This window comes from Dermochelys coriacea, chromosome 3 (assembly GCF_009764565.3).
Source record: "Dermochelys coriacea isolate rDerCor1 chromosome 3, rDerCor1.pri.v4, whole genome shotgun sequence".
NCBI classification, from domain to species: Eukaryota; Metazoa; Chordata; order Testudines; family Dermochelyidae; genus Dermochelys; species Dermochelys coriacea.
Window position 1 is genome coordinate 100,993,322 of NC_050070.1, and position 24,011 is coordinate 101,017,332.

General features: G+C 37.6%; 1 protein-coding gene across 34 annotated transcripts in view; it reads right to left on the reverse strand.

Moving 5' to 3' along the window:
* The window catches only part of EPB41L2 (erythrocyte membrane protein band 4.1 like 2), a 253,487-nt gene that overhangs the window by 41,315 nt on the left and 188,161 nt on the right, over positions 1–24,011 (reverse strand). For all 34 annotated transcript variants that reach the window (XM_043510960.1, XM_043510955.1, XM_043510959.1 and 31 more), the window contains 7 exons: positions 22,898–22,973; positions 20,480–20,698; positions 18,305–18,392; positions 16,476–16,628; positions 15,407–15,504; positions 9,647–9,819; positions 319–503 (listed from right to left, as the gene is read on the reverse strand). In XM_043510960.1, coding sequence (XP_043366895.1) covers positions 319–503; positions 9,647–9,819; positions 15,407–15,504; positions 16,476–16,628; positions 18,305–18,392; positions 20,480–20,698; positions 22,898–22,973 — 992 coding nt within the window. The remainder of the gene's footprint in view (positions 1–318; positions 504–9,646; positions 9,820–15,406; positions 15,505–16,475; positions 16,629–18,304; positions 18,393–20,479; positions 20,699–22,897; positions 22,974–24,011) is intronic.

Consider the following 24,011-nt stretch of genomic DNA (forward strand, 5'->3'; position numbering starts at 1 on the left):
GCTAAATTCAGTTTGAACAATTATATACTGCAAGTGTTTAAGTAGTGCCTAATTATGACAAATTAAAATTAACTTGTAGCAACAATTAAAGGAAAAAATTCACAAGATTAAATGTCACACATGCAAATTTGCAATTTGTTCCTCTCTTTCGGTTATATAAAATACGCTGTGTGTATATGTATGGTTAAACATAAAGGAGGAGTTTGAAATAATTTAACAACAATATCTTCTAGTATGTTGCTTGTTATTTTTAAGAAACCTACAACTCCACTTTAAATGTTTGTTAAGAGTTGTTTTTGTTGTTACAATCCATCATACCTTTTCATCCTGGGTTAATTCCAGTTGTGGAATTTTAGTTGGGCTTCCATTCACATCTCTACCTTCGCCGTTTTTTAACTTAGTCTGGCCAACAGCTTCACCAGCAAAGACTATATCGCCAGCAGGTCCCACTGTGGCAGCAGAAAAGTCCCTTAGCAGACTTTGGTCCGTGATACCCACAGGAGCTATTAGAGAATCAAAAATGTTGGTTATTCTGGGTATGCTGGAAAGTTTTATTTTTGGGACTTCTGAACATAAAATACTCTGTTCCACAATGGCTTAGCCATTCAGGAATAAGAACAATGCAGGGGAAACCTGCATAACTGAACACTAAATGAAGTTATGATAACATCCCAAGTGTATGAGTCTAACTGCATTTATTCAACCTGCAATGGATAACTGTTCCTAATTGTGATGTGTATGTACTATACAGAGAAAACACTATAGTCAAGTAGCCATTTTAAAAATCACCACATTTCTGGTGACAATAGAAACCACAAGAACAAAAAGAAAAGGAGTACTTGTGGCACCTTAGAGACTAACCAATTTATATGAGTATAAGCTTTCGTAAGCTACAGCTCACTTCATCGGATGCATGAACACAAAAGACAGATATTGAATTAATTTTATTCTGACAGCTAGAATCACTATAATAGTATTAACCAGCAGAAGGAGCTCTAAGACCAGCTGGCTCAGCCAAAACACTGGCAATAATGACAGACATTCAACCTGAAATTAAAAAATGTTTAAATAAGTTAGGGGGACCAAACAGCAAGTGTGAAAAATCAGGACTGGGTGAGGGATAATAGGGGCCTATATAAGACAAAGCCCCAAATATCGGGATTCTCCCTACAAAATTGGTATATCTGGTCACCCTAAAATAAGTACGCCTTTGAGAAGAGATGCAAGAAGCAGTGAAAAGTGGGCAGAAGAATAAATATACATGAGTGAAGAATTCTGACAGGATTACACAAGTCAAGAAAGCTAACAGAAATGGTAGGTGTGACAGAGTGGGAATTTTTTATAATATTTTGTATTAATATTGTGCATGCCTCAGTTTCCCTTGCGTGAGGTCTGGTTAACTAGGTGGTGGGAAAAAGTTGTTTTTCTTTGTAGAGATGCAGAGATACAGATTTGACTGACCCCTAGTGGCCTGTGGTGTGCACCCCCATGACCATGGAGAGTCTGAGAAGACAATGGCCACTCCAATTGCCCAGACATTTAGCACCTAGCAATTAATGACAATGGATGATCCACCCTACTTAGGAAGCCAGCCAGGTTTGACCAGCTGGAAATCAAAAGGTTAAGGAAAAGGACAGGGTGACAATGTTTGCCTGGGAACAAGAACAAAGGACTGAGGAGCGGCCAGGTGGAGGTGTTAAGTGTTGGCTGCTGGAAGAGGATGCTCCAAGACTGGGACTAACAAGGGGTCAGATGGCTTTGAGACAGACCAAGATTGATTATGCTGTCTATGTTAACCAAGGACTTTCTATACTGCGTTCCAGACTGCTAATAAACCCTTCAGCTTTTACAACGATGGCTGATAGTCACTGCAGATTAAGATGGGAGAGTGCATTGCTCCCTTTGGGTGTACTCATGTGGACTCGCTGGAGGGAGCTCATGGTGTGAAGCAAGGGTGCTGAATGCTCCAAGGTTTGATCTAAGGAGGCAGTGAAGCCAACTGGCTTACTCTAGTGAGTAAGTGTGACCCTAAAGTGGGTCTGGCACACTGAAGGGGTCCTCCCAGGGACTGTTTCAGAGCTGTTCCAGAGCACTGGACCTGTATATCTGTGACAGTAGCACACCACAGGGAGATGCTCACAGGAACTTGAAAGCAGAAGCAGCAGCTGTATGGGTATGGATGAATCACTTTAATATTACAATAATCTATACAGGTAACCACACTTTTACTGGGCAAAAATAGAATCTAATTACCCTAGAAGATGGTGGTAAACTATTAAAATCTCATATTTGGGGCAGTATAGGCAGATATGGAATTGACACTGTACCAAGAACAATATCTATATGTAAACATCTGATCTTAAACATTTGCTTGCCTCGAAGTTGCAAAATAATTACTCAAGAAAGTTTTATTGACTTAGTGTAAACCAAGAAGAGAATGCCTTGCAGTGTACATTACAAAAGGAGATTGTCAAAGGCACAAATATCAGTTAGGTGCCTAATTCCCATTGAAAGTCAGTGAGAATTTAAACTCCTTATTTTATTGGGTCCCTGGGAAAGTGATTTATGCCTGTGCTCTTTTGCAGAGCAACGCTCTGACCTACACCTCTCAGAAGCTAGTCACAAAGACTTGAGAGTAGGAATAGCAGAAAGCGTCTTTTACAAAGAAGATGCCTGGGAGTTTACAGCAGAGTCAGAGTTCACTGTTACCCACGATTTTCAGAACCCAAACCTATGGTAACTTAACTGTTTCACTCCAGGTGATGTCAGGATTAAATCAATGGGAACACAACACTTCCTACTAATGAAAGATTGGTACAAGCAAGCATGATCTTATCTAAAAGAACTATTGATTAGATTTAAGCACACACAGACGTAAACAATTGGTTTAGAACATCCAATAAGTACCTAAAATGTGAGATGGTATTGAGTAATTAGTAGCAGGCCAGCGATGGCTGGTCGCTTCCCAGCTGTGGAGTATGGTGTCAGAAAAAAGTCTCAGGATAGCTTAAGGGAACTGCTCCAAAGCACTCTATTATCTAGTCTTTTTATAACTATTTTTTTACAAAAAACATAACTCATACTGACCCCTACTGGGTCATCACTTCTCCTAACTTCAATCAACTACTTATCAACAAAACACTAACAATCTTAGCCATAATAAGCTTCTATATCAAAAGCACCCAAACTCAAGGTCTCCGTGCACTTTTCTTTCGATCTCATAATTTGCCGTCTCTTTTCTCCCCTCCTTCCATTCTGATTAGCAGAAACTGCAAACCTGCAACTAATATTTGACCTTGCCTCCAAAAGCCCAACTTGTCCAAATTAACCCTTAACTATGTGGTGTTCTATTTTATTAATTCTTGATGGCTGAATGCACACAATATGGTTGCAATTAGCTTGATTAAATTCGGGGGTAACACAGCCCTCAATTCTGGGATAATACTCACCAGAGCACTCTTGGAAGAAGACTGCTCTATTCTGAGAGGGGCCTTAGTGCCTGGATCAAAATGATATCTCATGGACTGGTTTTATACGAAAAGTTTCAGGCGAGTGTCCCTCGCCTTCTAAGTTCATTTGGAAAGTAATCTATAGGTTGAGCACTTTAGCAATATGCCCCTCACCCAGACAAAATAAACATGGTATGCTTTCACTAAGAAGCATGGCTGCCTCACATGAGCAGCAGTATCTAAAACTGGAGGATTTGGGCTCAGTCATTACAGCTGGAGCTCAGTATCTAGTATATTTAAAAAAAATCCAAACAAAACAAAATCAACCAACCAAAGTTATCAAAAGACCTATCAACTAACTACAACTAAAGTGGTTGAGTTCAACTAAAGTAACTGCTAACTCACTAAGATAATATACAAAAAGCTAGTCAAGTTGCAGGAGAAAGAATTCCCCATGTGCAGTAAGAAGGAACTGAGGGGTGGCTGGCCTCTCTCCACCCTTTATGCCACCAGTTTGAGTATGTGTGGGGAATGGTGTGACATCACTCAGGGTGCAGGCACAACCCAATGCAAGTGGCTAGCCAAAGGATTTCAACCTTGAGAGCATGGGCACATACTTACCAATAATGGAACACAAAGGACAATCACTCAAGGAAGAACATGAGATATTTTACAAAGGTGCTGAGGACGATTAGCTCATATCTGTACAGTGCTGTGAAAACGTAAATATTGTGTACCCAACATATAACACCACCACCACTGAAGGTCAAGTATTTCCATTTTAATAGATCTTTAATTTTGTATAGCTTCCTCAAACCTCTACTATTTACAGTGGTTTGTTGAAAATAGATTTTGATCTGATCAAGGGTTTTAAAAAGACTGCACATATGCATCAATTTTTTATGCATTCATATGAATGTTGAGTAGAATTTTTCAATTAATATACAAATACATATGGAATATGATATATATGCTGATTCTATAAGATCTTTTAATGTATATACTGAATGCAGTAAGGCTTCACTACAGCCACTACCTAATTTGCACCGGTGTATCATAGCATATTTAGCGTTTTAGTTGACAGGATAAATAGTGTATAGTGAATAAAATGGGGTGACTCAATGAGCAGCAAAAGTAACAGCAGTTGCCTCATTCACTCCACACCAACCAACATGGAAACTGAAAAAGGCAGTGGTCTTGTGGAAATTATAATACAATCAGATATTTAGAGAGTACATCATAATGAATAGGCACAAAGAGGGCAGAAAATAAGTCTGTGAAGGTGATCTGCAATTTGCCATAACCAACTTATAACTGTTTTTCTTCATAACCTTGATGTTCTTTTAACATAAATTTTTGGTGCGGAATTACATGCTTGGGAGTAGCAGAGAGCAGCACAATCACAGATGAGAATCAGCCCTCGTATCCTAGTTCTCACTGATTGTTCAGAGAGATGGAAAAGTCTCTGTGCATGTCAGTTTAAGTAAGGGAAGGAGAACACTTGGTAGAAGCATATTCTGCCAAGAGAAAAGTTAGAATGACAATGGCAATGAAGCTTTAAGGCTGTGTTGGAGGAGGTGACTTAGTCTGAATATGAAGCGCAAGGCTCATGATATAGTTGACAGTTACTATTATTTATTCTTTGTTGTTTATTTTAACGGAGCTGATAAAGATAACAGAGAGGAGTAAGGTATTTAACCTGATGTAAAGAGCCATTATCAGATTATTTTCTTATTATACAACAAGGTACGGAAGATCAAAATTCTTTATTAAGGGCAATGAATAATAGAACAAGTACAATTATTAACTGGCTAAAGAGATTTTCCTGTACTATTATGTAGTAATGGTTATTTTGTTATTCAGCCCCAGTTTGGGGTTTTTAGTAAAGTAAGATCATAAACTAAATCTCCAGAATTACTCCTTTTCAAAAAAAGGAGAAGCAGAAGAGAAAAAGTAGCACCGAGTACAGAAGGCCAAAGAAAAGCCTGAAAGGTAGGTAAAGGGGATAGCAAATGAATGATAGGACAGAGAGGAAAGGGTTGTTGGGGGGAAGAGAGAGAGAGAGAGAATCCTACCCCTGGGTTACTACATGATAAAGATCTAGTAAATGAGTCAGTAATACAAGAAGCCTATAGGTCCAAGCTTAAATTGTGAGTATAAGAATGAGGTCAAGCATCTTTACCATAGTTATACAGTATAGTTAGCAGAAGGGAGTTAACAAGCAGTCACCCTAAGTCACAAGATGGCATACAACAGAGTTTTGCAATATCTGATTTTGCTGAAACTAAAGTATAAAACTGCTGATAGGTAACTGCAACAAGCCAGCTGGTACCAGTTTAGGGTATTTTTAAATAGGAACGTCAGCAGATGCCCAACCACATATTGCTATAGCAACCAATTGATATATATGCTTATAAGCTTAGGATAATAAATATACTAACCTATAGGATAAGGACACCCCAACTGTGAGGAAATTTAGATATGGAAAAGGATGGACATTCTTGTACATATTCATGGCAGCCATTAAGGGCTATACAACAACTAAGAGAATGTTAGGTGTCTTATGGATGCTCCACTCTATGTGCGTACGCACCTCAAATGGGAGATTTTAGGTAGCAGTGTCTGTTCGGCTGCGCACATGTTTCCTGCAGCCTCTTGGCCAGCACCATGGATAAACAGAGCTGCACAGCTGAACTGCCCTCAATTCCTTCTCTTCTGCAGAGCTCCACTGTAAAGAACTCCGAATCAGAAAGGAAGAGGATTGGTAGTGAGCACTCATAGGGGGACATCTCGAAAAACCAGTTTCTGCACAGGGTGAGCAACCTTCTCTTCTTCAGTTAGTATCCCTGTAGGTGCTTCTATCTAGGCAACTACTGAGCAGTACCCTCTATGGAGGGGAGGGGCTTCAGAGTTGAGTCTAATATTGAAGGTAGTACAGTAGAGCCAAACATGGCATCAGAACCTTAGGTGTGAGTAACTGCATAGTGTTCACAAAATGTATGAATGGAGGTCCAAGTCATGGCTCTACATATTTTTGTGATGGGAACATTCTTAAGAAAGGCTACTGAAGTAGAAAAGGATCTCATGGAGTGAGTTAATACTCTAGAAGGAGGCTGAAGATCATGAGACTGATAGCAGTAGGTAATGCAGTCAGATATCCATCTAGAGTGTCTTAGCTTGGAAACTGGAGATCCCTTAGTTCTGTCCACAATGGAAAGAAATAAGCTGGGAGATTTTCCAAAGGGCTTAGTCCTGTCTAGATAAACGGCTAATGCCATCCTTGCATCAAGTGTATATAATGCCACATCTCCTTTATCTTGGTGTGACTTAGGGAAGAAAACTGGAAAATGGATAGGTTGATTTATGTAGATGTCCAAGGATACCTTTGGTAAGAACTTGGAATGTGGTCACAAGATGACCTTATCCTTAAAAAAGGCTTTGAAGGGCATATATGCCATCAGAGCCCCATTGCTACAACTCTTCAAGCAGAAATAATGGTTACAAGATAGACTGTTTTCATAGACAAGTATAGAAGGGAGCAGGTAGCCAGAGGTTCAAAGGGGGGGGAGGGGGCCTTGTATGGAATCTGAGCACCAAGTTGAGATCCCATGCCAGTGTAGGGTATCTGACTTCTGGGAAGTGGTTCTCCAGTCCCTGGAGAAACCACCTTGTTGTAGGCTCCGCAACCCAAAAAGTATGCATCTGTTACTACTGATGTTGGAGATGGTTGAGCAAAGGAGACCCCTGAACAAACACTGTGAGGGTCCTTACACCAGTCGAGGGAGTTTTTCATGACTAAAGGCACCAAGATTAGTTTGTTCAAACTGTTTCAGCCGGCAAGCCATTTAGGTCTGGGGCTTTACCCGATTTCATGTCACTTACAGAAGACAATTGCAGAGTTATGGAATGGGGAAAATCAAGCCAAATTTACTGTTCTTCTGTTTGCTGGGGAGTTGTAGATTTTGGGTGGGTATTCCTCAAGTAAGTGATTGTCAGGGGGTCTTCCTCGAAGTACAAGCTTTGGATACATTTGGATAATTGTTCATTAACACATTTTTTATTAGTATCTGGCCCTGACTTGAGCAAATTGAGGGAATTTTAGCTTTTAGTGAATTAAAATCTATGCAGTAATAGATACCCAGTACATCTGTTTTAATCTAAACAAAGCAAATTCAGCCTGAGCTAAGGTTATTTTATTAATTTCATACCAGAGACTGGAGTTTATCTGAAGAGGGAGAATCAGCATAGCTGAGATCTGCCTCACTGGGCTTTTTCATTACATTCATCAGCGCAGTCTGCCTGGCTCTCTTGTGAGAGAAGTAGGATATTATCCTGTTCCTTAACTATGTCTTGAAAGTGTCTTACAAGTTCGACCGGGAAACTGAAGGGCCACTGTTGGTCTTAAAGGAAAATTGTATCTCTTCTTCCACAAGCTTTTTACACTACACTAAAGTCCCTTACTACAGTCAAATTTTCTAGTGGGGGGGGGAGGGGAGGAGTCAATCTCGAAAATAATTGATTGAAAAAGAAGGGATCATCTTTGTTGGGAGTTGAGGATACAAGAATATATGTAACAATGGAGATGCAAACTTTAACAATTACAAATCTTCCCTCCATGTCTTTGTCAGTTGATGGGATGTGTGCTCAGTTTTTTATGGAACAGGATTGACACCTCCACTCTCTTAGATTTGGCTGAGTAATTACTACTAATGCTGTCACCAATCCAGCCTTTAAGCTTTTCAGCCTCAGACTCAATGCGGTGTGCTTCATGGAGAAATATAATATCAGCTTTCAAGTGAGACACCTTTTTTTCCCCTTTCATAGGGTGAAAGATTCCTTTTATGTTCCAAGAAACACAAGTAAGTAAATTAGCCATAGGTACTCAAGGCGAGAAGTAGGCATAGCAGAAAATGTTTGCTGGGACAACAAAACTCAGGGCTATAGGTAGGGTGAGGTGTATCTAGGGGAATTCAGAGTTGAGTTCAGAGAAGAGAAGCTGAGGGGCCTAGCATTAGTTGATGGCTTGGGGGCTGGGGAGCAACAGGCTTTCTAGAACCAGGTCTGTATCAAGGGGTAAGGAAAGTATCTTGGACAAAAATTCTACTGGCTTGTCCTTTTCTACTTCCACAGGGTACCCAGCCACTCTCAAATCTTCTGGACCGGACTTCCAGGTCACTGATTTCATCATGTAGCTTTTGAATCAGACATTGTTTGTCTCTAGTGATCCTAACAGAGCCCACGTGGTCTTCTAAAGTAGAGGTTCTAGTTTCTGCCTCCCCAGTGCTGGAGGATAGCCTCTGAAAACTCAGCTGGTGTGGTGTAGTCGCAGCTTTAATTTCAGAGATATCCTTGATATTTCCTTAAAGCAGGATCTGTTATTTGGATATCTGCTTTTGAATTTTGTAGACTTGATTCAGGCCTACTAGGCACTCCTCCTTGAGTGCTGCCATGCTGCCCTGCACAGGGCTGAAAGAGATCCTCTGTTTCTTTGTGATTTTTGGGGAACCCGGGGAGAGAGAGAGGGGTTAAAAACCAGGTCAATTTGCTACTAGGATGTTAAAGAACAGAATGAATCACCCAGAGACAAAAAACCTGTAACCTTAATATAGTGATGTTGGTGGATTTTTGTGGGCCTGAGCAGATCTAGGCATCCATTTTCCTCTGCTGGCTCCCAGAACTCCTGTGTTTTAGTCCAATTCCATGCTTAACATTTCTTCATTAAGCAATTTAGCAAGTAGACATACCAATGTTATTTCTAAATATCCATAATTTACAATTACATTATAATTATTTGTAATGTGTGTAGTAAACCTTTAAAAAAAAAAGTCTGGCTTAGCAAAATTTGTATTTACTCTACAAAGCTTTTTCAAAAAGATTTACAGCTCATGATGTTAGCACACTCACAGTATCACTGCTAAAAAAGGTTATTTCCCCCCCAAAGAAAACACAAAAACAGTAACACATTAGGAATTGCAGAAAATGCTTTTACAAAGCACCTGGGAATAGGTGTAATATAGTTGGCAGTCAACACACATGAATCTGTAGAATTGAGCTGCAAATTTCATAAAGTCTGATTATTAACATTCTAGGCATGCAGATGTTAGGATTTTCTAAAGTTATAAACTGAATTTAGAAAGCAGCAAGATGCAATGAAACAGTCACGTAATACATGATATCTCCTTATCAGAATCTCTTACCCCCATCAAGACTCCTGGAGACACGTTTGCTTGAGGTGCGCTCAAAGTACGGAGCTGGTCTGTCTATAAGGTTGCTAGCCTGCTGCGTCTGTGCTTGAGTACGGCCACTGTAGCGGAACTTGGAACCCAAGGTCAGGAATTTCGCTTTCGGAGGCTGTTCTGGTGATACAAGTCTAAAAAACAAATATGAGATTAAAAGTCATTTCTCTAGTTTTAGTAAATGCTTTACTGCAGCACTTCATAACTGCTCATCATACTATGAGTTAATTTGGAAAGGAAAATTGTTTAATGATAAAATTCAAGCTTCAGATAAAAATAGCATACAAGATCGTTAAAATTTGGTAAAAGTTGGTCTTATCTTGCAAAAAAGTACAAAGAAAATTAAGCTACAAGTATCAAAATAACTGAATTTAATAAATTTGGCAGTGGATTACACTTAAATTTTTTTTTGCTTTAATTGCTAATCATGATATTCAGAAATTTGCTATAGGTCTAGATATCACTGAGAATTAGTAATGTTCTACTGTATTTCAACAATAGAAATTAGTAACACTAACAGCAGTTAATAGCATCTGGCTAAAAGATCAATGCTCTAGCAATTAAAAGATTGGTGTTTTCATTTAAGATACTGATAATTGAAAAAGATTAAAAGTTCGGTTTGAGCAAGGCAGAGGGAAAAAGCCAGTAATGGTCCAGCAACATACAAAAATCATAAAATGCTAAATCCCTGGAAATTACTCAAAGCATCTCAATGGATATAGATCTTACATTATTTGTTTGGTGTCCACAGCTTTAGCATTTACTGCCTATACCAACTTTAAGGTTTTTCATGTTGCAAACTCTGACAGTTCCAGAACTGTGATCTATGAAGAACTGGCTGGTCATGTGATACTGAGTCTCTGTTTCTAGCTACTTCTTTTGATATCCAGGATCTTTATTGCAAAAGAGAGATCTATTACTTGTAGAATAGCTGGATGAGGAGCAGCCAGCCTAGTTGTCACTGTTACATTAGAAGAAAAGAAACAGGAGGTGACCACCAAAAGGACTGGAACTGGTGGCACAGCAAGGAAGGAATGTCCAGAGAAGCAAGGGGATGAGAGAACCAGATGCCTAGGCATAGGCAAAGTATGCTGGGACAGACCATAAAAGCAACAGGGAATCCAAAAAAAAAAAAAAATCCAAAAGGGGAGAGGGAGATAAAGAGTAGAAGTATGTTCCTTAATACTTTCTCATGCAAGCAACTGCTTTAGATGCCATATGGCTATTATGCAAGGAGTAGTATGAAAAGAAATTTCCTTGTGGACAATCTCCTCTACTAAGCTGTGGTCCACATTGCACTAAGTTTGGGATAACCTGAAATTGGAGAAAATGCGGTCACAAAAAATGGAGAGCCTATTAATTCTTGAATTTTGCAGCACAAAATCCACATTTATTTTCAAAGGCTCTTGCTGCTGCCATTTCCAATCTGGTCCCTTTTAGAGACTCCCCTTCTGCAATATTTGAAACCTTTAGAAGTCCTCTGTGAATTTAGAAAAAGCATCTGAGCATTCCCTGTAGCTTCTGCAAATTCCTCAGGAAGCATCTGAGTTTAAAATATATTTTTAAGATCTTCCATTGATTGCAGAGATTCCCTCCTCAGGTAAGTAGGCAAAAATGGTGACCATCTTAATGCCAATACAGTGTTTCCTAAAGTAATTCTATTATGGAATGAGGAGAAAAAAGGCAGAGAATGTATTTCCAGGGTTGTTACTGTTCTTTGTTTTCCAATGTTGGCAAGGCTACAGCATTAACTTCCATTTTTATCCTCTACCCTGCTGAGATAAACTTTTAATAAGGAAAAAACAAGAGCGCTAATTACTTCCTGATTAAGGGTATTTTAAAGGATATTTTATATTTCAAGCTTAATTACATGTAATAACCGACAAAGCTATGGTTACAGCAGTGCAAGAAGTTCTGGGGAAGACACTGAAAAAAATGAAAATTTCAAATACAACAACATCACAAGAACTATATGCATTAATGTATACATGGGTATACACACACAGTCTCTGAATATGGTAAGTTTCAAGGCTGAAGAGTAAGACTACCTGCAAAGAGCAGAGTAGATAACCAGTTTGACAGCAGCTCTTAAAGTGGATTGTTACTTACTGGAAATATAACTGGAATTCTATACCGTTTGAATTTCCATAATTATAAAAGAAAGGCACAGATTGGCTTGTTTTCACATTTAATAGTGTATGTACAAAGTTTGGAAAGTCATCTTTTAAACTAAGAGGGATACCATTCAATATACAAAGCTTATGTTAACATACATCTTCAGTTATCTAAAAGGAATTACTAACCTTACAAAAAGAGTTTTCCTTAAACCTGGAAGTTGAATTGTATGTGTGAATTACATGCAAAATTCGCTGTCATGTAGAATGCACAGAACACGTGGCACAAGCAGAGAAAAACATTAAAAAATTTTGGGCTGTAACAGTTGTGATCCTGTTTATTTCTGGCATTCAATGAGAGAAGAGAGATCAGGATTTATTTATTTTAAAATCCTGATGAGAGGTTCTGGGGATTTTCTGCCTGATGACGTCAGTGGAAATACATGATGGTGAGAGTATCTGAATCTTAGTACTTGTTATAATACCATGCCTGACTAGAAAAATCTATTTCTGGTTGGAATGAAACCCAATTAAATTCTGTTCTATTTCTGTGGAAAGATTTTCTGATAAATATAAAGTGTCAATGAAAACATTTACAGTTGCAAATTACCTTTTAAAAATCTAAGCTGATCAGCTACTATAGATGTAGCTCAATTAAGGATTCTTTCCTATTTTGGACTAGATACTAATTTAATAATGACAAAATATAAATTATCAAGCACATTTCAAAGCAACTATTGCAACGGTCTGAATCATTTCAAGAACACGGATTTATCCCAGCCATGCAGCAGAGAGGCCTGTGCTGCAGGTCACTTCTGGTCATGGATTGCACTCACCAAATGATTCGATTTTCTTAACTTCATATTCAGTTTGAGAAAAATCACATATCGCATATTGACATTTTTATTAATCAGACAACCTTCCATGCCTTATATGCTTGTGAGGTTTATAATGTCAAATGTCAAATTTCTTGAGACAGAGTGTCAGGTGTGACGCTCTATGAACTGCTTTAAAAAAGGAATGCTTTCTAAATTATGTATTTAATGAGTGATTCACAGCTGAAACTTAACAGTGCAAATAGCAAACCAGGATTTTCTTTAAAAATAAAGCCTAGAGGAGGTATGCCTGAGAGAAGAGAAATTCCAATTTCTACTGACAATTAATATAATGGGCCCAAAGCCATACAAATATTAGAAATCACAGAAATTTAGACCTGGAAGGGACCTCAATAAGCCATCTACTCCACTCCCCTGCACTGAGGCAGGAATACCTATACAAGTGTTTGTCTAATCTCTTCTTAAAAACCTCCAGTGGGGGAGATTCCACAACTTCCCCAAGTAATTTGTTCCAGTGCTTAACTACACGTATAGTTAAAAGGGTTTTCCTAATGTCTAACCTAAGTTTCCTTAGTTGCAATTTAAGCCCATTATTTCTTATCCTGCCCTCAGAGGATAAGGAGAACAATTTATCACCCTTCTTTTTGTACAACCTTCTACGTACTTGAATATTATGTTCCCCCCGCAGTCTTCTCCAGACTAAACAAACCTAGTTTTTTCAATCTTCCCTCATAAGTCATGTTTTCTGACTTGTAATAAATTTTACTGCTCTCCTCTGAACTTTCTCCAATTTGTCCAAGTCTTTCCCGAAATGTGGTGCCCAGAACTGGACACAATACTCTAGCTGAGGCCATATCAGCACTGAGTAGAGTGGAATAATTACATCTTGTGTCTTGCTCACAAAACACTCCTGCTAATACATCCCAGAATGATGCTTGCAGTTTTCACAACAGTATTGCCTTGTTGATTCGTATTTAATTTGTGATCCACTATAACCACATCATTCCCATTAGAAAATATACAACTGCCACAAAAAGCTGTCTAGCGAGATGGCTATTATTTAACTGCTTTTTTGTTCACTGCAAGGTTTATGAGACTGTATACTATCAATCTAGAGTAATCTCATTACCCACTTTCAAATATTCCAAAAGGTAGAAGGAGCTGAAAAATATTAGAGGAACATATCTGTTCATGAGTTACTAATAGGAGGGTAAACAACAATTGCAATACATCTCAACTAAATTTATTTGTGAGCAGGTTTATTTTCTGAAATACAGCACAGTAAATTTTTGATGTACATTTTTTCTGAAGAAAGCATTAACAAGGGCAACTTGTTCACTTGTTGTGACAAGTACTGCACAAAAATACAGGCTGTCCTTTCACTTGATAGATTCTGGGGTACTACAGTGTAAATGCAAGTATACAATTTAATTATGTACAACAAGATTTCCGGTTTTCAGGAGAAATTTGACAGTACATTTGAAAATAAAGCATTCTTTGAAAGTATGGGAGGGCAAACAAGATATCTTAATACAATTAGCAAGTGCATATATTCCCACAGAAAAGTGGTTATATTCTTAATTCTTAATAGTTGGGTATATAACTAGCATGCAAACTAGAGCTGGACAAATAATAGATTTTTTGGTTTGCTGGAAATTCTGAAAAATTGAAAAAAGGTTATTTGTAGGTCAAACTGAAAAGAATTTTGCAAAAAATCCCTGAAAATCAAAAAGCCTATTTTTTTTTAAATCTGGGTCAAGATGAAATGTTTTTGTTTTGACAACTTGAAATTTTGTTTAATTTTGGGCATTTCTACAAAAGCTAAGGAGGACAAGAGTCACGAAAATAAGCAGGAGGGGGGAAGAGGCTCTCCCCTTAATCACCTTTGGCCCAGTGATTTGGGTACTCACACAGGATATGGGAGACCAATTCAATTCCCCCTTCTGCCTCATGAGTAAAGGGGATTTGAACTTCCGTCTCCTAAATTGCAGGAGAATGGCCTCACTACTGGGCGGTGGGATATTCTGGCATGAGGTTCTCTCATTCTCTCCTATTGAACCTGTTCTACTTTTTATAAATAGTATTTGGAGCAGGGGCTTGAACCTGCATCTCCAACATCATAGGTGAGTGCTCTAAATAGCCAACTATGAAGTCATTTTCACTCTCATTCCCTGCTCTAGTGACTAAGAATTGCCATTATGAAGGACAATTGATAACCATTGGGCAAGGAAAGAGCGTGAGAATTACTCTATAGCCTGCTTGTTAGAGCACTCACGTAGGACAAGAGAGACCCTAGTTCAGGTCCCTGCTCCAACGATGAGAGCAGTCTTTAGCCAGAACACCCTGAAAAGATGGCAGCACATGGTCCCAACTACTACTGCATATAGTGCTCAGTGATAAGAGGACCTGATGCTTAACAAGGCCTCATATCCAAACAGTAGCTGGGTTCTTGCAAGTTTTGGTTTCCTCTTAAGTGTTCAGCTGCTGCACAAACTGAAATCTTAGAGAGCTACACTCTTACTCATGCAGATCTGGATGGTCAATTAGGAATTGAGCTATAAAGTTGAATTTAATTAACCTTTTATCTAAGATATTACAAATTAATAGTCCAGGATCAGTGATCTATGTGTATTTTTCACATGGTTTCAATAGGAGCTAGAACTGGATGCAAAACAAGTGGAGAAAATATAGTCTCCCCCACACACTTTCCTGGGGAAAAAAAATAGTTTTGACTTTTAGAAGAAGGAGGAGAAGACTTCCTAAGTATTTACCTGTAGAAAGTATGGTGCTCCACACAAACCTTCCATAACCTTTTCGCAGCCCGATGGTTTGGCAATTTGAACCCAATGGTGCTTTCAAACTGTTCCAGCTGGAAAGGAGCCACAAAATAAATTAACACATTTCCTGAAAGCTGGCCAGATTAGCAGACTGAGCGAGTTCAGACATTTCCATTACTGTGACAAGCACTAATTCTCCTTTCTTGAGACTCAAAATGTCTCAAATTTTCCATACTTCTAATATAATTGCACCGGGTGGACTACTCATGCAGGGTAATAATCACATCATCACTTCCTACCTGTACTTACTAATGATTCTTCTTTGGGAAAAACCAATAGTGCCTTAGTTTTCTCAACAAGTTTCATGACTAGCTGCCCAGAATTAAAAAAACAAACAAACAAAAAAATAAAACATACTGCAAAAAGCCAATTGTACTGAGAATTGTAGCAGCAGCCATGCACACTTTCTCCCCTTAGTTCACTAAATACTGTACTAGGCAGTGTTCAAGCTACACAGCATATTAAGTTTGTCTCAATTTCTAAGCCAAAAATGTTATGTAAATGCAAGTACAAGATGTACACGTGAATGGACAATACACCTATGTCTACGATGAATCACAAGGAAAGAGGAAGAGATATCTTTTTCAAATTAAGGTTTCATATTAATCACATCATCTATTGAAATATAGCAATCTCCATTAGCACTGCTAACAGTTCACATCATTTCATGTAAAAGCTACTTATATTTTTAATTGACTTCAAGTAAGTAAATAAAAGGAATTAGCTAGTTAATAAGGATTCGTTAATTAGAATACCACATACAAGTTTTTGGTCTGACTGGTCACCTATGAAGAGGATTCAGAGATCCCTTATTCTCAAACAGGTGCTGATAGAAATCCAACATTTGAACTCTGGGGAAGTTTGGAAAATATTATCTTGCTGGTGGGCTGAACTTTAGCTTTCACTCTTGACCAGCAGCAGTAAGGTTGGCCACTATTTTCTATAAAACATCTCAACATGTTTATGAACAGAACTGCAAGAAATGAATAAAAGCCCTACTTACCTCTGCTGGCCTGACTTTTATGTAGAAGTTACTGCGTTTATAAGAGATTTTCAAAATTTTGGCCCAAGCAAAACGGTTGATTCGGAGTCTATCCTTGTAAATGAGTAGCCCATTAGCGCATACACCCAGCATGATGTCTACACCTTCAGAATCCTACCGCAAATGAGAATTTTAGACAAAATTTAAATATTTCATGGAGTTCATTATGTTAATACAATTGGGAGGAGGGATGTCTGTTACACTGGTTTCATGCTGAAATTACAATAGTGCCAAAAGGGTTTGCAAAGAAAAGGTACACAACAGCAGGAAAAATCTGCATTTATTAATCTTATAAACAAGGTTGGGACTCCTGCAATGGTTTAGCATTCATCAGTCCAGTCCGCAGTGACAAGACACATCTGTGTGTACAGGCTGCAATTTTAGAAAACATACCAATATTATGGTGAGGGGGAGGCATATAAAAACCTAAATTAGAAATTTATCAGCAGTAGAAATGTGATGGATGTTAAACATTTCAGCAAGCATTAAAGGAAGAAGAAAAAATGAAAGGCCTTGCAAACTTTACAGATTTTATCAAAAATACAGCAGGTTGGTTATATCATATTGTGCTGTTATATGTAACTATTACTTCAATTAAGATGGAGAAAAGTGGATATTTGGCTGACAATGTCATCTTAGCCACTTCAATCAAGGTGCTGGCAGATAGTATTTTAATCATTTTGGCCCAATGACAATGTCTGATCTCAGTTTACCAGTTTACAGAAGCAAATATTTACTGATTGGACTTGCATGTAATGCAAATCTGAGAAGAGACTTCCCCACGTTATAGCACAACAAATACCAACATCCTCCCAACCAACCAGCAATAATACAAAGTGCTGACATCCAGCTGTCACTAAATTCTAGACTGACTGGCAGAATTCTTAAGGGCTGCAAACTGTTCTCATAAAATAGAGTTCTTGTCAGAGCTTTTACCTGCCATGAGAAATCGCTGTGGAGTAATTGCAAGCATTAGAACCACTGAGAGTGAAAATTCTTAAAGCCATTCAAGACAAGAGTGAGCTGGCATCATGAACTTCTACTAGTGGTGGAAATAAGGTTGCAGATGTATTTACCATACACCTCCAGTAAATATAAGAGTACCTACATCAAACGTTTCCAGGACCAACTGGGAAAGGCCATTAATAAAATTACAAAAACATTTGACAAGACCCAACTACCTTTCCTAGTTCCACTGAATAAAACAGAAGGTTTCTCTAGTATTTTTACACTATATAAAAAATTTGGCTTTAGCTTCTCTTTTTAAATATAGGATTAATCATTCTTAATCCATTAAATGAATTTTGCTACTGATTTTCTGGGAACATTGATTTTTTAAAAATTGGATTATACTTTTTGTTTACTTTTAAAAATTAAAATATCAATAGAAATGGAAGTTCATTTCCAACATCCAGATTAAAAATCTGTACTTAACACCCACTGGTACAAAAAACAACTATAGACATTTTAGGCTCCAATTTGCCTCTCCAAGCCTATCGCTGAAATAAACATTTGACATTTAAAACGAACTTAGTTGCTTCTAAAAATAAAGAATATTTTCCCCCAACTTTTAAGTATGGAGCCACATGGGCTAAATAACCCTTGACTGAAGATAAACTCTCAGAGTCCCTATACCTATAAATTGAATAATTAACGTGACTGCCAGATAGTATAGAGTTGAAGGGCTTGCATTTAAGTATCCTTAAGCGTACATATATCTTCAGGTTGAGTGGTCCATGTTTATTGTGCTCTGTAGTGGTAAGTATTTTTCAGATAAATTAGTTCAATACCTTGGCATGATGTAAATCCACTCCATACATGGAAAGCCTCTTGGCATTTTCTAAGAAATGAGAATCTGCCTGTGCTGGAGTCAAGCTCCTAGAACCATTAAAGATACCTTCAGTTTACTGTCAAAAATAAATGTCAAGATAATAAAACCAAGTGAAAGTAGCTACATTTAGGGTATTTTAAATATTTCAGATTAGAAGAGTCTAAATCATGAGTACTTTTGCACTTCTGTATTTCTCGCCCCAAAATCTTAGGTATGTATATTCTCATTCATGGTATATTATATTCACTATCTTTAGTGTTGCAAAACCATTTTAATTATAACCTATTGTATAATAATAATATAATAATAATATAACCTATACTTATAATTATAATTGCCCTGCCCCAAACACTTTTTTCACTTCAAAGAACTGTCTTCCACTTTGCCGTCACTTCCTCTCCCCAAAACACAATCAAGGATCTCTTCCATGACTCGCTATAACTCTATCAGTATTTTTTTTATGAAGTTATGAGATTGAAAAGTCACTTTGGATCATGTTAAACAGTCATCTGCTGAATTTGCCCAGCCCTCTGACACTGGAGTAGATGTTCTCCCTAACTGCCCTGACAGAAGGGCTGTGGTTAGCACTGTTTTGTTTTCAATTCTAAAGAGCTTAAAAACAAAAACAAAAAACAAAACCAAAACCAAAACCATACCACTCTCCTAAAGACACATTCACTAACTTATCAGGAAAAGAGAAAGTCATGAGCATGACCATCATGGATCTCAGTGCTTTTACGGGTTCTACACAATTTTTACCGCATTCTGGAATATTCCATATTCTAGTCTTTCATTTAAAAAATATTGACCCTTTTCAGTTGTCAGGACAGATACATAAACATTTCAAATGCTTTGCTTCCCTGGTAAGCCATCCTTGCAAAAAATTGTGTCTAGGTCAACAGTACCACCAACAAAGGAAGGAATCTATTCTCCCCCCCTTCTCCCCCCCCACGTTGCTGAGGTATGAATTTCAGAATTTCACTGGTATCCTTTAAAATGCCAAGATCAGTAAATAAGGCATGTTTATTTTATCAAATGTCCAACACTAAAAGGTTAATCTTTTCTGACTTAGACTGTACCCTTTGCTATTAACACTACAGTATCTAGAGACCAATATATGCCCAAATTGTGGCCCATTGAAGACAGTGGTGGTTTTGCTCCCAATATAGCTCCCAATTTCATTCATTCATTATTATTATTATTATTTGTATTGTAGTAATGCCTAGTCATGGACGAAGACCCCATTGTGCTAGATCCTATACAAACTGAACATAAAGACTGTTCCTGCCCCAAGAAGTTTACAATCTACCTTCATAACATAGCATTTATCTAACAAAAGATAACCTTCCTTCCGTCAGTATGAGAGGAACAAGAATAGTTTTTCCTATTGTCAGTGAAACTAAAGCAGTGACCATGGTTTATTTAAGGTAAAACAACAACACTAAAAAGAGAGTGTATAGTTCAGGGCAGTGGGCTTTGGCCTTTGGTCAATGCAAAGAAACGTATGATTTATTTTGCTGACTGAAAGCAATTGCCAGTGTACTTATATTTTTCATGTAATGAGACTTTGGGATTTTAATTCTATCTGCACATCAGTCATAAAATGGCTCCTCATAATCAGATTACAATGTATTTTTAATAAACCAAAAGGTAGCTAGTTTAGAGACTGAATATTTGTGGCTCATTTAAATGAAAAATTTCAGATTCTGAATGTTTTCTTCATATTATTCAAAACATCTCTGAATGAAATAAATTCAGACTATTGTTCTTACAAAGCAAGTAAAAAAGCCTGTATCATGAAATATAGCTTCAAAACTTTCCCAGCTGAAATGTTTATTGCTATTTTTACTGGCTAAAGCAAGAAGCAATCCATAATTGACTTTTTTGATGGAAAGCCTACTAAGGGGCTATAATAAACAGAAGAAAAAGAGATGAAAGGAAAGTCAAACTAAAGACAAGTGCCATTTAAATGCATAAGAAAAATGTTGTAGCTATGTAATTGATGTAAGACTTTTATAGTAGTGCTAAACTTCTTCAATCTAATACAATTTTATACATATCTTTAAGAGCAAGAGAAATGACAGATGTAACCAACACCATATCAACATATTTTATTCCATCAGGTCTGACACACCTGTGTGTTTTGTGCAGTTCTACTACTTTGTCCTCCATCTCTTTTGTTTGATTGGGTGCAAATTGGAATTCACTGATGTAATGGTTATTGTGTTCCTCTGAATCATAGTCGCCTAGCTCGGCCTGCAGAGTATATGAACCAAGGAGGGCATGAGTCACAAAAGAACATGGCAGTCGGCCAGAAGCAATATCCTGACGAAGCTGTAGGCACAGGAAATATCTGCAAAAAGAAAAAAAAAAAGTTACTTATGGTAAACAGAAATATTCCTGCAGGATATTTGAGAGAGCACACATGCTGAGTAAAATCTGTCCAAACATGTAGTTCCAATAGTCTGTTTTTAAAAACCCAATGCACCGATAGAACCATTACACAGAGACAAAGTTCCATTTCTGATAGATCTTGTCAACTAAAAACAAAGGATTTGGAGTTACAGTTTTAATACAAGAATCAATACATCTTTCATAAATCAGTTAAATTAGAAATATTCTGGTTCCCTGTACAAATGTATGTCTAGTTTTACATAATAAACTTGCTTACCAACTCTGTCATGTTCATAGTCAGGCTTGGTACAATCCATTTAAAAATGGATGATCTATTTCCCCTTGAAATCTAGGGTTTGGTTTTAAAACTTCAGTAATATATCTAAATTGTTTTGCACGATGTAATCCAGCCAGTCATGCCATACAACATAGGAATGCACACTATATCAATAAGCAGTGAACACTTGCATCCCTCAGACAGGTCGTATCCATGTGAGTAATTACATTTATCTCGTACCTTGCAACTCTTGTCCATAAAGCCTCGTGCTATGCATACACAAAGTAATCTTACATGGCATACTAAACAAAAGTAAATTTTATTTACTTGTTTATTTTGAATTCATAGTGAAGCTCAAATTATTGGGGATTTAGAAAATTTCAAAGATAAATCAAGGATAACACTATTTTACATTAACTGAACACAATCTAAAAGCCCAGCTTAATTTCCTGAAAATAGTTTTATAGCAAGCATGGACACCCAAAGCTAGTTTTAGATTAACTGAACACTAATACAATTAGCTATACTACTACATGTAGAATGAGAGACATACGATGAAGTGAGCTGTAGCTCACAAAAGCTTATGCTCAAATTAATTTGTTAGTCTCTAAGGTGCCACAAGTACTCCTTTTCTTTTTGCGAATACAGACTAACACGGCTGCTACTCTGAAACCTGTAATTAGAGACTGTATATCTAGGTTTGTTTTGTATATCATATGTTTGGAGTGGTCATTTTTCTCCCAAATGCAAAAGCTACCAAGTGGTGAGTTATGTAAATAATTTTAAATGAGTACCAATAAAACTTTTATATACCACTGTGTTTGCTACAAACAAATTCTATTGGATAAATGTTTGACAATTAAAAATAAATTATCTGGACTATTTCTGTATCCCCCTCAAAACACTTAAAGATACAAACCACAATTAACTGTTCAATGTTGAAACAGTAAACCAAGACACCTCGAGGGAAAAAAATATTTCCCGTTTTCTTTGAACTCTTTCTACTTTTCTCTGTTCTCAGATTCTTCCTCCTTGGTTATCTGAAAAGCATTTAGCACATGGGTGCTATTATGAAGAAAAAATAAAGGATAACAATTCTGTTGTACTATCTTATTTGTGCGTTTGTTACCATCTCTAATACCTATCTATGAAAATGTATTCTCAGCAATTCAGTTTATGTTTAATATAGCGCTAGCATATAAAGCACCTTAACATCTTTGAGCTCAGTACTCCTATCAACATAAGTTACCCTACTGCTTACATCCCAACTTCCACTGGCTCCACGCCCCTGACCCTTAAGAAGTTCATTCCCTTTTCTGGTCTCCTTCCTGCTATTTCACTCTATCCCACTTCTATCCTCATCGTCTGGGGTCTTTTACTTTTTCCCCCTCTTCCTTCTGGACCCCTTCATTAGCACCTCTCACCATTTCAACTAGCTTTCCCCCCTTCATTTGGGAGCTTTCCTGGAGGCCTTATCAGATCCACCAAGTCCCAGGTCTCACCCCAGCTCAGGACTGCTCATGCTGTGAACTGGGGCAAGAAAAGCTGTGTGGTATCATCATGCAGTCGCCAACTACAACTCACTCCCTACTGGCTACAAAAAGCAGCAGCATAGCACAGTATAGTCAAACTGTGCTGTAGCAACAGACAGAATATTTAAACTTCCAGGCCATATTGGAGCCTGTGCCCAGGATAACTATCCCAGTTTCCTCCCACACCTCGGGCCTCTATGTTCCCTTATTCTATGAGGGAGAGTGGGAGGGAGTGGGGAGAGAAAATCTGCAATGAATTCAAAACATAGGAAGCAAGTAAGTTGTTAACTTGCAGAGTGTACAATATAAAAAACACTGATTATCAAGTTTTATATTAAAATATGCATACCTGGTAATGTCTTCAGTCAATTGTGAAGGATCAGGAGGATAAAACTTCACATTAAAGGTGAATAGCCAGGGTAAACCTACAAATGGGAAATGTCTGATTATTACTCCACAGAATTTTAACAAGCAACCAAAAAACAAACAAAAATTTCTTATTGGAAGATTTAAAACACTTGTGACTAGCATTTCAGCAATTAAGACTTTCACATCAATAGAAGTCAAATTTAAAATGCAAGAAATTTAAGAAATTATATGGTAAATAGAGGGAAAGTTAACAGAAGAGTGGGTTCTCTTCAATGCCAGGTAATTACACTTGTAAACTGAAAGATCAGACCAACAGGTTAAGATAATATATTTACATTTCTGAAAAATGTGTTACAATGTTTTTCTTATAATTTATGAAAACATCTACAAAAGTATTTAGAGTTTTGAATTATCAGTCAACCATAATAATTTGATTTAGCAGCTTTAAAGGGTATCTTTTGTTCAAACAAGCATTTTAGAGGGTTTCAGCCCTGAGCAACTTTTTTTTTTTTTGCATTGATTGTGAACTAATATAACCAATGTTTTCCAGCTTCTTCCAAGGTAAGTCTCTCTCCTCTGTTGAGATAAGCTCATAAAACAACAAATTCCTTTTAATTTGGGAGACTGTAGAATCACTCCTGGGGAAGAAAATCTGAAAGAACTGAGGTTTGTGATGCATACACTAAAGTATGAAGTAGAAATAGCGAAGTTGTAAAGCACTCTATTTGCTGGCAAATACTGAAGTCCAAAAAAAATGGCTGTTCTCATCAAACATATAAAACCATATACACGTTACAGTTTCTCCTATATTAGAATCATAGACATGCAAGACTGGAAGGGCTCTCAAAAGGTCATCAAGTCTAACCCCTTGCGCTGAAGCAGGACCAAGTAAACCTAGACCATCCCTGAAGGCGTTTCTCCAACCTCTTCTGAAAAACCTCCAATGATGGGGCTTTCACAAGCTCCCTTAGAACCCTATTCCAATGCTTAACAACCCTTGTAGTCAGAAAGCTAATATCCCACCTAAATTTCCCTTGCTGCAGATGAAGCCCATTACTTCTTGCCCTGCCATCAGTGGACATTGTTGGGGTATC